General features: G+C 49.1%; 2 protein-coding genes across 2 annotated transcripts in view; both read left to right on the top strand.

The window, feature by feature from the left end:
- Positions 1-69: 69 nt before the first annotated feature.
- LOC141996902 (extracellular calcium-sensing receptor-like) lies at positions 70-5,504 on the top strand. Its single transcript, XM_074969202.1, has 4 exons — positions 70-611; positions 2,226-2,375; positions 2,910-3,036; positions 3,952-5,504. Exons 1-4 carry the CDS (start codon positions 228-230, stop codon positions 4,926-4,928), a joined length of 1,638 nt encoding a protein of 545 aa, XP_074825303.1. The 5' UTR covers positions 70-227; the 3' UTR covers positions 4,929-5,504.
- A 4,312-nt stretch (positions 5,505-9,816) lies between these two features.
- Positions 9,817-16,542, top strand: part of LOC141996818 (meckelin-like) — a 31,045-nt gene continuing 24,319 nt past the window's right edge. Inside the window, exons 1-6 of the mRNA XM_074969115.1 lie at positions 9,817-9,888; positions 12,907-13,007; positions 13,116-13,188; positions 13,634-13,711; positions 15,345-15,434; positions 16,105-16,246. Coding sequence (XP_074825216.1) covers positions 9,817-9,888; positions 12,907-13,007; positions 13,116-13,188; positions 13,634-13,711; positions 15,345-15,434; positions 16,105-16,246 — 556 coding nt within the window. The remainder of the gene's footprint in view (positions 9,889-12,906; positions 13,008-13,115; positions 13,189-13,633; positions 13,712-15,344; positions 15,435-16,104; positions 16,247-16,542) is intronic.

Genomic DNA, 16,542 nt, shown 5'->3' with positions numbered 1-16,542 from the left:
AGGACGAGTTCTGCCTTGAGATGCATGAGCAGGGCTCTGCAAACGCAACGGCCTTGCACAGCAGCATCATGAAGACAAGGGGGAACGTGACGGTCATTTTTGACTATAGCGGTAACTTTCGCGAGAAGTCGCTTGTGGAAAGTGTCCCTGGAAAGCAAGTGATTTTGTGTTGCTTCTGGTCCAAAGCTCCATTACTCTTTACTGTACCTCACCACTACGATGGCATTATGTCCCTGCACAAGAGAGCTAGGACTATCCCTGGGTTCCTGGAATACTTGCAAACACTAGGTCATCAGAACTCTGGAGAGGAGTCACTTGAGTACATGTTTAGACAACTTTGCTATCACTGTGAAGTCAATAGCTCCCTGCAGCACCAGATCTGCTTTAACTATCTACCCTTCCTGGAAGTACATCTTCCTTTTGAAGAAAAGAACTGCACTCGGGAGCCCATCAATGCATGTGCTACATGCCTTCATAGGTTGGCATCAGATGATGTAATCTACCAGCTGGCCACTTTCTTCAGCAAGTTGCAACTGGCCATTGATGCCTTTTGCAGAGACAACAAAATTCTCTGTGCCCACATAGGAAACTCTAATGCTTTTAAATCCCAGGTAAATACAGGTTATTGTTTACGGGTGACCTGCAATGGGAAAAGTGTATTGTGTCCCCTTGTTTAGTTTATGTGTAGAGGGAAGACTTAAATGGAGTTGTTTTAAAAACTTTTTATTTTGCTAGGAGTTTTTATTTTAGGACTGTCTTCCTTGTTTTTGCTCGATCGTTCCTTGGATATGTCAGTGATGTTGACTGGGAACTTTTTCAATTGGCTGGGCACTGGCTGTTTAACAAGGAGAACTTTTCCCTCAAGCATTTCAGTTTAAAAAGGCATTGAACATTGTAGAGCTGTCATACTCTGGATAAAAATCACTTCCCATCTCCTTTAATCATGTTTCCCTCACCTGGCTGCCTCTAGTGTTATAAACCTACTTGCACTCCAGTTGTCCACAGTCTTCCAGGTAAAGGAGGTTAAACAAGACCTGCATTTCTAAAGTAGAACAGTTTTCAGGCTTTCTTTAAGCGGCATAAAGAAGTTAAAAAATACGTAAGCCCAGCCCTTCGGATAAGTGCAAGTCTGTTCAGCCATGGGGATCTAAAACAATGTATAAATCAGACTAGCATGCCAGAAGAAAGCCACTCAAATTAGCAGAAGAGGGTGAAACACAGAGTATCCAGTCTCTATTAATAGAGCTGGGTGGATTATTTTTTCTCCGCAGAAAAATGTAGAGTTTTTCAGCAAAAAATCAAAATTAGAATTTTTCAGCCAAAAGTTAAAAATTTCAGTTTGTAAATGTTGCTGTGATATCTCATGGGGGTTTTAGTTTGGATTTCTCTTTCCTATCTATGGGCTGGGCTCGGCTTTCTGGCTGGACTACATCACCCATGATGCACCATAGTATCCCCTCTTGCTGAGCCATTCCAGTGCATCGTTGGAGCCCTTGGCTGTGATGCGGCCAGTTCCCATGGGGTTCTTTTGGTGACATTTCCAAATCAAAATTTTTCATTTTTCAGCTGAAACCCAAAAACTTTTCAGTTTTCAGGTGCTCAGTTTTTCAATGAACAGTTACAATTTTCCATGAAAAGCAGTGGCTTTCGTGAAAATTTTTCTTGTATCAAAAATGAATTTTGTATTGAAAAATGGTTTGGACTAAACATTTTTGACCAGCCTGTACCAATTACCTCATCAGGTATATCTGTTTACAAGGGCAGGACATGGTTCACTGGTAAAAGATCAATCTTTCTATCGGAGTTGGTCAAAGAAAGGGTTGAAGTATGAAAACATTTTCTTTGAAACTCCATGAAAAAAAAAGGTGAAATCTCAAGTTTGGAATTATTTTCCAGCCAGATCTTCTTTCTAATCCATCTGCATTTGTGTCCATTGCTGAGATATCATAGCAGCTCACACACTAAACTGATGCTCTAGTTGTTTTTTACCCAAATGCGATTCCCATAAGCCTTGCTCTGTGTTACAGAGGAACAAGATGCATAACTCAGATTGAAGCTTAAAATCCTTCCTTCCTTCCTGCCCAGAAGTTGTGGTTCCTGAATATTGCTATTGTTCTGATCTGTTCTGGCGTGACTGATCATTGGGGGCTGGACTAGATGACCTCCTGAGGTTCCTTCCGACCCTAATCTATGATTCTATGATTTCCTTCCCCTCTGTACTCTAGTTTGAAGCTTTTGTTCTTTCCAACTACACTCCTCTAATCCCGCCCAGTTGGAACCTTTTCGACATTTTCTCCTGGACTGTCTCAGAAGATGGAGTCCTGAACCTCCAAGCAGTGAATGCTCCCAGCTGGCGCCACTCCAGCCAGAGGGAGGTGAGGGGGCAGTGGTATTTTCTACTCCAGACTTGCCAAGGAAAGCCTGTTTGTTTTCCAGCCCGGTGCCACACAGGTCCCTGTGTTGGGTGACAGACTGTCAGACCCTGTATAGGAGCTAAGGGCTCTTCAGCTGAGTCAGGTGCTAAACCCTGGCTTTGGGATGCAGGGTGATGACTGCTGAGTCATGCTGGCAGGTGGATCTAGTTAGCGCCAGCTAAAATAGAAGGGGGGTGCAAGTAGCCTTCTGGGCAAAAAGGGACTCAAGTGCTTGGCTCTGCAGGGACAAGCCAAGGAATGCACGTAATTCCATTTCATCCTGTGCGTTGTGCACTCTGATTATGCATTTGTCAGGTGACCCTTCAGCTCTGTTAACACCCAGCTCTGTGCCCCATCGTAGCAATGATTCCAATGGCTTAATTAAACCTTTAGAGAAACAGGCTGCCCCCTGGGTGCCTGGGACTGGTGGGTGGAAACAGGGATCTGTGCACATCACAGGAGCCCCAGGCTGCCCCGTGGCTGTCTCTCACACAGGTGCTGAGCTCGTCCTGTCTGCGCAGCTGTCAGCCTGGCCAGAGGAAGAAACCCCATGACTTTCTGCCTCTGAACTGCTGCTACGACTGTGACAAGTGTGAAGCAGGGACTTACAGCAACGGCTCGGGTAATACCACGTTTCTTGGCACGCAGATCTGACAAAGTACCTACTTAATTCCTGTGTTTCCAATAGATGAGATTTTTCCCGCCTATATTTTTAATGGGCTCTCTATTTTTCTCCTGCCACATTTAAACCATTAATATAAATCCAATAGAATTTTACTTTCTGTAATGCACCTTTTTTGCACTTGTCTCTTAAAATGCTGAACAGAGCAATTAGAGTTAAAGAAGAACAGAGGGGCAGAAAAATTTAAGAGATGCAGAAAAAGGTGATAATGGTCTCAGATGTGCCTTGAAATAAGATGGAGAGTTACTGGGGAGAAGAGATATAGGGAGATGGTTCCTGCAAGCAGAAGCTGCAGAGAAGAAGACACTTGCACCAAGGAGAAGTCAGAATATAAGGAGGGTCAAGAACAGCAGCAGAAGTAGATGAGCTGGGATGTTTTCCCTCTCAGAGGGTAATTGCTGGTTGGAATTCCCTGTTAAAGAATCACTGGCATAGTCCACCATGCTTATTCTGGGGAGAAAAGGACAGGTATTGGGACTGCAGTAATATCACAAGGAGTAAAGGTGAAGCGGTGCTTACCCATACAGTGCCTCTGCTGATGTGCACTGATGGATACTGGTCACCAGGTTTGGGGGATGGGGAGGAGTCATATCACCAGGTCATAGTGCCATATGCCTTCTCTTGATGGATAGAGTCATACTTGGGGCCACAATGAAGGATCAAGGTCCCATCGCTTGGCTAAAGAGTTTGGTTTGGGCCAGTCCCTGCTGAGCTGAGAGCGGGGTCCATCAGTTTGCTTTGACGGCAGGAGACTTTGGGGTGTCAGCCTTTTCAGGCCTGTTTCAGTGTCCCCATCTTTTAGCTAGTACAGAGGGAACCCTTGCTCGGTCATAGAGACTTGTCTTGTCTTTCCAGCCATTCAGAACTGTTGGCCCTGCCCTTTGAGCGAATGGTCAGAAAGGGGAAGCACATCATGCTGGCCAAAGAGCTGCGTCTACCTGTCCTGGTTGGAACCCATCAGCATATCCCTGGCGAGCTTGGCTGCCCTGGGGATGCTGCTCACCATCTCGGTCCTGGTCGTGTACATCTGGCATGGTGACACACTCATTGTCAAGACTGCTGGTGGGTTCATATTCTACTGCAACATGGCAGGCTTCCTGTGCGCTTTCTCCAGCACCCTCTTGGTCATAGGAGAACCCACTAGCCTGAAATGCAAACTCCAGAAACCAGTGTTTGGGATCAGCTTTGCTCTCTGCCTCTCCAGCGTGCTTGCCAAGACCGTCCAGAACCTCTGCTCCTTTGAAAGTCCTGTAGGGAGGCCAAGCAAGCTCCAGATGAGACTCTATCTCATTATCATGGGAGTGGGGCCCTTTATCCAGTGTCTCATCTGCATGCTTTGGGTCTATCTAGACCCCCCGGATGCCAGGAGAGTTTACCCAGCGGGGGAGCCCCATATACTCCTGGAGTGCCACGGAGATGCAGGTCTGGGCTCCTCTTTTGTTAACGGGTACCTGTGTTTCCTCGCTTTCTGTGCCCTGGCGTGTGCTATGAAAAGCCAGTCCCTGCCAGCCAACTTCAACGATGCCCAAGGCATTGCCTACGCCATGATGATTTTCTTCGTCACCTGGCTCGCCGTCACCCCTGTCCTGCACTCCAGCAGAAGGAAGATGGCGAATGTCGTCCTAGGCATCGTTATCCTGTTATCCGCCTACAGCTCCCTGGCTGCCTTGTTCCTCTACAAATGCTATGTCATCCTCTTCCGGCCAGAGCGCAACACAGCCGAGTGGATCAAGAAGTCCACGTACGAGTACTGCCAGAAGATGGCCGAAAAGGCCAATCTCACTATCCAGATGGAGAGCAGCATTGCCACAGTAGATACGTCTGTACCCTGAACCAGCCCCTCCTGCTCGCCTTGCAAAGGGACAACGTGGAAAGCATAATCCACAGGAGGCCGTGAGCTATCTATGTTGTGGTGATGAAAAAGCATTGGATAGATGGTTTATAAGGTGACTTCCCCATTCCTCCTCCCCTAGTTGGCTTAGATCACAGATGGTGGGTAGTGGAATTCTGCTCCATCCCAAGTATAGTCTAGTGATTTAGAGCAGAGCATTAAGAGCTGGGAACTCCTGGGTTCTATTCCCATCTCTGCCACTGACTCACTCTGTGACCAGGATCAAGTCACTTACCCGCCCCATGCCTCAGTTTCCTCCTCTGTAAAATAGGCTTAGTAATACTCAACATGCCCCGGGGTGTAGTGAGGCTTAACTAAAAGTGCAAAGGGGTGTTTAAGTGTTCTGAGATCCTTGGTACAAATTATGATCCACATTCTTCCCTGGGGTTAAAAAGTGAATTTGCCCCCATATCCCTAGCAGTTACCTATGTCACAAACTCATCAACAGTCATTTGCGTTCTTCGAGTGCCTTTCCAAGTACTTTCACTCCTCTGACACCGCAGGCTCTCTCTTTTAGGATGAGTTCCACTGTGTCAATCCCCTTGGATCTGGCAGTTATCAAATAAGTGTTTGACTCTGCATTCAAGGGGACTGCCATCTCCCCCTCTTCTTCTGCACTGCGTGGGAGGGTGGGGAAGGGAAGGGTAAGAAATCCCTAGTAGTACTCCCTCCCCCTCCTGCTGCTCCCCACAGTGGTGAACAGGAAAGGGAACTTTTCCAGGAAAGTGCTCTCCTGTTACAACACTTTGTACTTATAGAGGGTGTTTCATCTGTACATCTTGAAAGCACTTTGCAAAAGGTAGGAAATCCTGATGGTTGGACTGGGAGTCAGAAGATCTGGGTTCAGTTCCTGTCTCAGCCACAGACTCCCTGTGTGACCTTGAGCATGTCACTAAATCGCTCTGTGCCTCAGTTTCCCTTGCTGTAAAATGGGGATCAAAAGACTCCCTTTCGCTCATCCGTTATCTGTCTTGTCTATTTAGATTGCAAGCTCTTCAGGGCAGGGGCTGTCTCTTACAGGGTGCGTGCGTGCGTGCGCACAGTGTCTGGCACCATGGGGCCCTGATCTCAGGCAGGCCCTCTTGGCACTACCATAATCCCAACATTAGATTATGGTGATCCCTACTTTACAGTGATGCGGGTGACCCCCCAGTGGATCCGGGGCAGAGCCAGGGCTAGATTCCAAATCTCCTGACTCCCGTTCGGGTACCCTGGGTACTGGGCCACACTTTCTTTCCTTAGAGTTTTGGGGAAACTCCACTTAGACTGTACTGAGGTTTGGGGTGGGAGTGGGGGTGACCCTGTAGACCTCCAGTGACCCCCAACAGCAATGTCTGAGAGCTAGCACCATCACTTTTATTTCACCGGTAGCCTTTTCGTCAGTGTCCTGTTGGCGAAATACTTGCTCAGCACAAAGACATTGGTAAATATTGAACTGCAAAACCAGCGTCCACAGCACTGCCGTGCTGCTGGCCAATGTACTGGCAGAGGGCAGGAGAGTGGAGCTGCTCTTTTAATCCTCTTGTTCTTGCAGCAGTCCTATATTAATAGGTTTGTAGCCCCACCACGTGTCGTCTGAGGGAATTGCATGTCTATGCACTTACGTTCCAGCTTTGGGCAAATGCTGGGACCCCATCGAATGTGCCTCATTTGATTCAGCAGTGACAACACTGCATTAAATGGGCCAACTATACATCTGGCACCATGCCACTGGCTTCATTCGGAGTTATGGCAGGGGTGAATTTGGCCCAGCATCTGGTAAAGAGAGAGGCTTCGGGACCCTTATATACTAAATTGACCATAAGCCTACCTTCAGCCAGTGAGGCTGAGTGAGTCTAACTGAAAACCAAGGGAGATTTCAAGGGGAAGAACCTTGACAGGCAGATGTGGTCTCAAGCTCTCTAGGTTGTAAATCTTTCATATTTAAGAGTCTTGTGGAGGATGTGTTAATACGGTAAATGCTATCGCTTCATGGAATAGATCAATAAAGGCAGAGTACACTAGAACAAGTCTGAATCAGTGAGTTTATTCCTGATCCTTCACTTTCTCATGGTAACACTCTGCATTTCTCTTTCTTTGTCTGGCCTTCTCTCTGCATTACTGTCCTGTTTCCCTGTTCTTTAAGCTTCACTTCCACTACTGTCGCCTGCCTCTCCGCTCATGCCTCAATACACAGAGAGCAGAATATGTACCCTCCTTCAGAACTGACCTGAGTCTTAGATTAATAAAAACAAGGAAGAACAAAAGTAAAGTCTCCAGGAGAGAGTACAGTGTGTGTCCCCCACCTCAGTAACAAGCTGCTGCAGCTGAGAGAACAAACTGGCTGCTGTCTCTGCAGACTGGCAGACTTCTTAAAGAGGCAACCGTCCCATTCTCAAGTTGAATAACCCATATTCGTCTCACCCCCAACTTCCTCTGACGTCCCCTACTAGCTCTAATAGTCATATTCCAGCAGCCTCCAACATTCCTTCCTACAGAGAGGAATCATAAACATAAACCCCCTAGCTGTGAAGTAACTGAATGGTTAAAGCCAGAGAACAGACTGTTTAGAGAGGAGCTATTCTTCTCCTCTACATTACAAGCAAATGCAAGATTCTAAGGAAGGGGCAAGGCAGATACAGATTTTACATTTGCCTTTTTACTAAACCCATTTCCTGTAAAATAAATAAATCAAATTAAAAAAAACCACCCCACCCTGTTAAGATCCTCACAATAGCAGTCTGCTGTTGCTCTGTTTATCTGTCCCAGGCACCTAGTGCCAGGGTGTCGTGCTGGTTGTGTGCCTGTTTAACTGTGCAAGTTGCACTGCCGCTATTTGCTTCCCTGCCCGGCCCAAAGATCTGATTGTCCCTGAGTGGGTCGTTCCAGCTCTCAGCCTCCCGTCCCCACGTCTGCACTCACAGAAGAGGGGAGTCTCAGCCGTGTTTTCAGTTACCCCAAGTACATGCTGAATGAAGCAGTTTTTCTGTTGTGTAACACCAGTGGCCAGTGCTGGTAACCATGGATGCTGTTATCTACACATACAGCCAGCAAGAGGCGAAGGGCTTTGGAAGGAAGCTCGGCAGACGTCTGCTGGAGCTCAGAAAAAATGTCTCGCTTTTTAGCGGGCTACTGTTTGCTCTCTGCCTGGCTGCTTTACCCTCTTTGCTGCTCTGCCCAAACGGAGAGCAGCACCACCCCACCAGGGAACTGTGGCCCCAGCCAGTTCCTTGACACAGAGGCGTTTCAGTGCAGCCCTTGTGGGGAGCACCTGGTGAAAAGCCCTGCAGGTGAGTGGGAGCTGGCTATGCTGAATGCTTGAAAACTGATTGATTTAAGGGTGGCCCGGAGCCAAACACTCCAGAACTTGGGAGCTGAATTTTGCAGCTGGCCCACAGCTCTGTAATGGGCCAAACCAAAACTCCAGCTCTGACCTGTCGGAGTGGGGAGGGTATTTTGAAACCTGGATCCAAATGTAGTGACTTGCTTTAAAAAGCACATGCCCAGTGGAAAGCCTGTCTGCGTCCCTGGCTATGCGTTTCTGCCACGTGTTAGTGCAAGAGCTTCAATCGCAGAGGAAATGAAGCCAGCCCAGCCCAGCGCTCCTTAGTCTCTTCTGGCTCATGCTGGTCAGTCTGCATTGACTCTGCCGACTGGAGGCTGCATGCTGGAGTGGTGTGAAGTCATTAGTTCCCCACAGCTCCAGTGACTCACCAGACTTGCTCTGGACCCGTGTGGCCTACCACGGTGAAGACCTGAGCAGGGTCAGGCTCCAATTTTGGACGCATTAGACAACTTTGGGTGCTCCCAGAGCTGATCGCGCAGTAACCTGGCAACTCCAGCTCCCGCCTTCCGCAGCTGCTGACGCTCCTCTGTCTTCCAGGCCTGCGATGCGTCCGTGCGGCCGGCCGGACCGTGATGGGCCAGGCGTCGGCGTGCGGTGCTTGTGTAGGTGCAAATCAGGCACTCCACTGGCTACCCTCTGCTGCTGCTTCTCTGCTATTGTTATTCGATCTAGCTAGACCAGAGGTGGGGTGGCCCGCGGCCCCCTCCTGCCCGGCCCTTGAGCTCCCGGCGGGGGAGGCTCGCCCCGGCCCCTCCCCTGCTGTCCCCCAGCCCTGCAGCCTCAGTTTGCTGGGCCACCAGCGCTCTGGGTGGCGGGGGTGCAAGGTCCAGCCGGGCGGTGCAGCTGCCAGTCCTTGTGCTCTGAGCGGCATGGTAAGGGGGCGAGGAGGCGGGTTGGATAAGGCGCAGGGGTCCCAGGGGGCAGTCGGGGCAGGGGGCAGTTGGGTGGGGTGGAGGTTTCAGGGGGGAAACGGGGGGGTTGGATAGGTGTGGGAGTCCCGGGGGGCCTGTCGGGGGTGGGGGTGCAGTCAGGGGACAGGGAGCAGGTGGGGTTGGGTAGGGGTTGGGGTAGGGGTTGGGGTATCGGGGAGCCGGTCAGGGGTACAGTGGAGGTTGGGGTGTGGATAGGGGTCGGGGCAGTCAGGGGACAGGGAGCAGGGGGGATTGGATAGGGGGTGGGGTTTCAGGGGGGCAGTTAGGGGTGGGGGGGTCCTGGGAGGGGGCAATCAGGGGACAAGGAGCAGGGGGGGTTGGATAGGTCAGGGGTTCTGAGGGGGGCAGTCAGGGGGCGGGGGCCAGGCTGTTTGCGGAGGCACAGACTTTCCTACGCAGCCCCCCATACAGTTTTGGAACCCCGATATGGCCCTCAGGCCAAAAAGTTTGCCCACCCCTGAGCTAGACCAAAGCTAGCTTGTGCATGTTACCGACATGTCACAGCTCTGACTGCCAGGTAGACAGACCCTCAGTGTTACCAAGACCCTTCTGCAGCCAGAACATCCTCTTCCATGCAGAGTTCCCGGCAGCCCACCTCACTCTGGGAGGCCACCTTCCTTGATGGCAGTTTTCTGGCTTGTAATGTAAGTAATGTTGCTGCTACCCTCTTCGGCTGTTTCCTCTCCCTTTCATAGAATATCAGGGTTGGAAGGGACTTCAGGAGATCATCCAGTCCAACCCCCTGCTCAAATCCCCACTAAATCATCCCAGCCAGGGCTTTGTCAAGCCTGACCTTAAAAATACCTAAGGAAGGAGATTCCACCACCTCCCTAGGTAACGCATTCCAGTGATTCATCACCCTCCTAGTGGAAAAGTTTTTCCTAATATCCAACCTAAACCTACCCCACTGCAACTTGAGACCATTACTCCTCGTTCTGTCATCTGCTACCACTGAGAACAGTCTAGATCCATCCTCTTTGGAACCCCCCTTTCAGGTAGTTGAAAGCAGCTATCAAATCCCCTCATTCTTCTCTTCTGCAGACTAAACAGTCCCAGTTCCCTCAGCCTCTCCTCATAAGTCATGTGTTCCAGTCCCCTAATCATTTTTGTTGCCCTCCGCTGGACGTTTTCCAATTTTTCCACATCCTTCTTGTAGTGTGGGGCCCAAAACTGGACACAGTACTCCAGATGAGGCCTCACCAATGTCAAATAGAGGGGAAGGATCACGTCCCTCGATCTGCTGGCAATGCCCCTACTTATACAGCCCAAAATGCCATTGGCCTTCTTGGCAACAACGGCACACTGTTGACTCATATCCAGCTTCTCGTCCCCTGTAACCGCTAGGTCCTTTTCTACAGAACTGCTGCCTAGCCATTCGGTCCCTAGTCTGTAACAGTGCATGGGATTCTTCCGTCCTAAGTGCAGGACTCTGCACTTGTCCTTGTTGAACCTCATCAGATTTCTTTTGGCCCAATCCTCTAATTTGTCTAGGGCCCTCTGTATCCTATCCCTACCCTCCAGCGTATCTACCTCTCCTCCCAGTTTAGTGTCATCTGCAAACTTGCTGAGGGTGCAATCTACACCATCCTCCAGATCATTTATGAAGATATTGAACAAAACCGGCCCGAGGACCGACCCTTGGGGCACTCCGCTTGATACCGTCTGCCAACTAGACATTGAGCCATTGATCACTACCCGTTGAGCCTGACAATCTAGCCAGCTTTCTATCCACCTTATAGTCCATTCATCTAGCCCATACTTCTTTAACTGGCTGGCAAGAATACTGTGGGAGACTGTGTCAAAAGCTTTGCTAAATTCAAGGAACAACACGTCCACCACTTTCCCCTCATCCACAAAGCCAGTTATCTCGTCATAGAAGGCAATTAGATTAGTCAGGCATGACTTGCCCTTGGTGAATGCATGCTGACTGTTCCTGATCACTTTCCTCTCCTCTAAGTGCTTCAGAATTGATTCCTTGAGGACCTGCTCCATGATTTTTCCAGGGACTGAGGTGCGGCTGACTGGCCTGTAGTTCCCAGGATCCTCCTCCTTCCCTTTTTTAAAGATGGGCACTACATTAGTCTTTTTCCAGTCGTCCAGGACCTCCCCTGATGGCCATGAGTTTTCAAAGATAATGGCCAATGGCTCTGCAATCACATCCTTTAGAGAGGAAGGATGGTCTACTGGTTAGGGAGCTAGCGTGGGACTCAGGAGACCTGGGCTTCAGTTCCCTGCTTTGCCACAGACTTTGTGTGACTTTGGGCAAATCACTTAATTGCTCTGTGCCTCATTTTGCCCCCTGTAAAATGGGAATATCAGCCCTGCCTCACAGTGTGTTAGGAGGGTAAATGTTGTGAGGCACTCAGATACTACAGTGCGGGGCTGTATAAGCTCCTGAGATAGTGTTTGTAGCTAGGGTTCTTTCTCCAAGCGCGCTCTTTTGCATGTAGGAAGTCTGCGCACAGAGGGGACAGGCTGGGATTGAAGGGATCCAAGATGGAGGTGCTCAGACGGGCAGGTGCACTCTGCTTTCTCCCATGGAGATTTTTTTTGGTCTGTCTTTTTTTGTGCACATTGGAAAACATAATCCCAACTATACATTTAAAATGATGGAGTCTAAATTAGCTGTTACCACTCACAAAAGAAATCTTGGAGTCATTGTGGATAGTTCTCTGAAAACATCCACTCAATGTGCAGCGGCAGTCAAAAAAGCGAATGGAAAGTTGGGAATCATTAGGAAAGGGATAGATATTAGGACAGAAAATATCATATTGCCTCTATATAAATCCATGGTACGCCCACATCTTGAATACTCTGTGCAGATGTGGTCGCCCCATCTCAAAAAAGATATATTGGAATTGGAAAAGGTTCAAAAAAGGGCAACAAAAATGATTAGGGGTCTGGAACAGCTTCCGTATCAGGAGAGATTAATACGACTGGGACTTTTCAGCTTGGAAAAGAGACGACTAAGGGGGGATATGATTGTGGTCTATAAAATCATGACTGCTGTGGAGAAAGTAAATAAGTGTTATTTACTCCTCATAACACAAGAACTAAGGGTCACCAAATGAAATTAATAGGCAGCAGGTTTAAAACAAACAAAAGGAAGTATTTCTTCACACAACGCACAGTCAACCTCTGGAACTCCTTGTCAGAGGATGTTGTGAAGGCCAACACTATCACAGGATTCAAAAAAGAACTAGGTAAGTTCGTGAAGGATAGGTCCATCAATGGCTTTTAGCCAGGATGGGCAGGGATGGTGTCCCTAGTCTCTGTTTGCCAGAAGCTGGGAATGGGTGCCTGGGGATGGATCGCTTGGTGATTACCTGTTCTGTTCATTCCCTCTGGGGCACTGGCATTGGCCACTGTCAGAAGACAGGACACTGGGCTAGCTGGACATTTGATCTGACCCAGTATGGCCGTTCTTATGTTGTTAATTTAAAACCAAAGTCACCTAGACCGAAACTGCAGGTTTAAGGCCTCATCTCGACACACGAGTTATGTTGCTTGAGCTTTACAGGCGTAAAGGTGCTCAGGCTGGTATAGCTATTCCTGTAGGGGAAGGGGAATAAGCTGTAACTGTGCCTGCGATAGGGATTGTACTGCGATAACTCACACGTTGTTCCCTTGCTACGACCCTGCCTTATTTGCACTCTCCCTAGAACTCTTGCAACCTGACTGCCTGCGAGCTCCTAACCAACATGGTCATTCTGAACGCCTTCTCCTTGGAAACCCGGGCCTACGACCTGTATGCAAAGGCTGAGTGAGTCCCACTGTGCCTGCAGAACTGGGTGGCAAGCTGTTACTGATTATCACTGTTCATATCTTTCTTTCTTTCTAATGGACAAATAGGATTTGATTTTCTTTTCAGAAGCCAGAACCTCCCGAAGCTATTTTATAGCAACACAGGGCTGCCTCCGCTTTCCTTTGGAAAGAACTCCAAGGTAAACCACAGCTGATGCACAGACAGACACATACAGAGCCATGTGTATGAATTAAAAGATGAGAAATAGTACATATGTTCTTTATTAATTAACCCCAGTCCCATTCTTGCCATCTCTCAGAACCTGCCTGTCTTCACTTTCAGCCTCAACTGCTGTGGTTGGGGTATTGTACCCTTTCCTGGTCTTGTTTGGTGTCCACACAGGGTCTTGGAAGCTCAAGTTGCCTCTCTTTGTAGGAGACTTTGCTCCTCTGAACTTATCTTACTGAACAAGCTGAACTGGGAGCTCAGAACAGGCTCCTTGTTAACCCTTCCCTTAGCTAAAACAAAGGGTGCTCTAAATGAAATCTGCTTGCACTTGGGCATGGAAAAACCTTAGACTTGCCAAGCTCTTCTGCAAAGTTTTGTACTTGATGATTGTACTTTGCCTTCCCCACCCTGACCAGATCAATTTTAAGCTTGTAAAGTACGATGCCCAAGGAAACTTCTTAGGCTGGGAGGACGTGACAGGTGGCACTTTGCAGGTGAGTTAATTTTGTTTTCTCCTTGCTGTGACGTGTAACCAGTGCTGGGATTCCAGTTGCTAGAACTAGGGGCTGAAATTTAGTCTGATCCACCAGCGTTATCGGAACTGTGGCCCCCTTTTGAACCACTGGGTCTCTGCAACCATGTAATAATTCCGACATGATATCTTGCTCGCCACCTTAATTCAAATTGGCTGGGGCATGAGCATGGACACAGTGAGAGCAAGGTGGCTGAAGAATCATAAACAAAAGGGGATGATAAAAATCAGCATATCAAGTTGCGGGGAGGTGTTCCAGGGTTATCCCAAGGGCTAGTGTTAGAGGTCTTCTTATTCAACAGCTTCATTAAAGACCTGGAAGGGGGAGTTACCAGCACAATGATGAAAACTGCAGGTCAAATTAAATTAGGAGGAGCTACAATCAGGACAGAGATGTAAAAAGGGGCCTGGAGAGGTTAGGAGCATGGTACAGATATTTAATGGGAGGGACAAACCCAGAAAGCAGGGGTGACAGTGGGCAGTAAATTAGACAGGAATTCCCAATGGGATAGGCGCGAGGGCCAGCAGAGCTTTGGGGGGCTGCACACCACAGACCGGAGGGGGGACGGGCTGTCTTCATACAGCCCTGTGGAGATAATTACCAGTTACTGGTGATAAATTGGAGAAGCAACAAAAATAATCCAGGAGCTGGAAAGTCTAACTGCTGAGTGCAGATCACAAGTACAAAGTACGTCCAGCCTGGCGAAGGGACATGTAAGTGCAAACGTGTGAAGGGTGTCACACTAAAGGGGGGTTAGTTCGGCTGCGACAGTGGAGTTTAACTAGAAGAGAACTGAAGTTGCACTAGAGAGGAAGGATAGCCGGGTGGGTGGGGCATTAACTTAGGACTTGGGAGACCTGGGTTCAGGTCTCTCTGTCATAGACTGCCGGTGCGATCTTCTCTCTGTCTCAGTTCCCCACCTGTGAAATGGGGAATTGCAGCCCCGCCCTGCCTCCCAAGGACGAGTTGTGGGGATAAATTCAGTGAAAGGATTGTGAGATGCCTGGGTACTACAGGAATAGGAGCTCTGTAAGATAGCTATCTAAGGGGTAATGGGCTGAAAGTGGGAGCTGACTATCTGAGAGCAGTCCTTGTGGCAGTCTCACAAGGGAAGTGGTGGAAGTGCTGTTGCCTGGGACCTTTAAAACTACGATGGGATAAAGCAGTAGAAAATTGACAGCAGGGAACAATCCTGCATTGGCCGGAAGATGTGGGGAAGGCTGCAGCTCTAATTGATACGGCTGGTTGATCACTCTACATACCACCTCTTAATGTTCATGGGACCATGTTGGGTGTCTGCACCAAGCGGATAATAGAGGCCAGAGCAAGGGGAGAAAGTGAACCCCCAACTGAAACGTGTCACATACCCACCTTCCCCTCTTTCTGCTTCTGGGAGGCTCCACCCCCACCACTGATCACCCTGTGGCATGCAGGATCTGGCTCAGGGTGTAGTCTGAGGCTGTCTCCTCAGCTGGTGACAGCACTGAGCCTACACACAGCCGGTGGTCTCATAGCAACGGCCCCAGGAGCGCAGAGGTGTCCCAGGAAGCAGGGTTGGGAATCCCTGGTGCACGTCACCACCGCCTGGTCTCAGTGCCTTTCCTTGTCCCTCTGCTACCTCTGTGCAGACCGTCAGAGTGCACTCGATGCTGCCTACTCCTTTGGGACATCCTACGAACGGTCTGTAAGTTACATTTGCGTCTTCCTGCCATCCCCGCCCTGCCTCCCGTGTTCCGGACTAGCACTAAATGGGGGGCTAGGCTGGTTGTTTGCAGCAGTAATTGCATGGAGGCGTTGCAGTGAAACTCCATGACAAGTCACTGGGTTCCCAGATCCAGAGCTAGTGATTTATTTTCCTCCCTTGCGCCCAAGACTCTTCTGCCCCCTGGGGTTAACGAATTTTGAAATAATGCTCAATCTTTTCATGGTCTTTACAGTCAGATACTGCTGTTTAATATGTCTGTGTCTGTATGCCAGCACTGGGGATCTGGGAATCTAGTCTCTGCCCTGACACAGATTTCCTCTGCGTCCTTGGGCGAGTGGCTTATCTGTCTAGCTTTGACATTCCCTGTGTCCCAGGAATCCCCAGGCTGGGAATGAGTCTCGTCAAGCCAAACTGCATAGGAGAGGAGAATTTTGCTCTGAGGGCCAGACTTTCAATCGAGACCAGAGCGTAATCTAAGGGGCTGAATAGCCCCCAAATCCCAGGCAGTAAATGTTAGTGGAAATCGCAGGGTCTTTTTCTGCTTAAAAACGGAACAAGTCTCTGCGGTGCAGATAAAGCTGCATCTGGGCAAAGGAAGGCTAATTACACAGCATCTTTGTTATAGCATTGTCATGGTTTTATTTTACAGTGCACTGTACAGGTGTCCAACCTGCTGAGACGAGTCCCTGAGCCCGTCTTTTACGAGATGTTCCTGCAGTTCTCCAATGACAAGGGGAACTGGCTGTGGCCGGTCCCTGTAGCAAATCCCCAGCTGCAGCTGAATAGCCCGGGTGAGATTCTCTATTGGCGAGAGCATTGGTTTCCCTGTCTTGATTTTCTTTTGCTTCTCAGCTTTGAACATTTCTCTGTGACTCCTAATATTTCTGTTTAGCTGGGAAGGATCCACAGCTACTCCCAACCACAGCGAGGAGCGGTGCTGGAGCTCATTAGCCGAGTACCTGTTCTGCCAAGCGCTCAGGCAGGACTAATGAATCCTTATAAGGCAATGGGCCTAGCTCAGACTGCCTGGTTTGCTTTGACATTTACGCTCCACGGGCCTGCTCTTAATGAGCAGGGATCCAGCAAA

This window comes from Natator depressus, chromosome 12 (assembly GCF_965152275.1).
Source record: "Natator depressus isolate rNatDep1 chromosome 12, rNatDep2.hap1, whole genome shotgun sequence".
In the NCBI taxonomy this organism is placed as follows: domain Eukaryota; kingdom Metazoa; phylum Chordata; order Testudines; family Cheloniidae; genus Natator; species Natator depressus.
The sequence above is the reverse complement of the archived record's forward strand: the minus strand, read 5'-3'. Positions and strand labels throughout refer to the sequence as shown.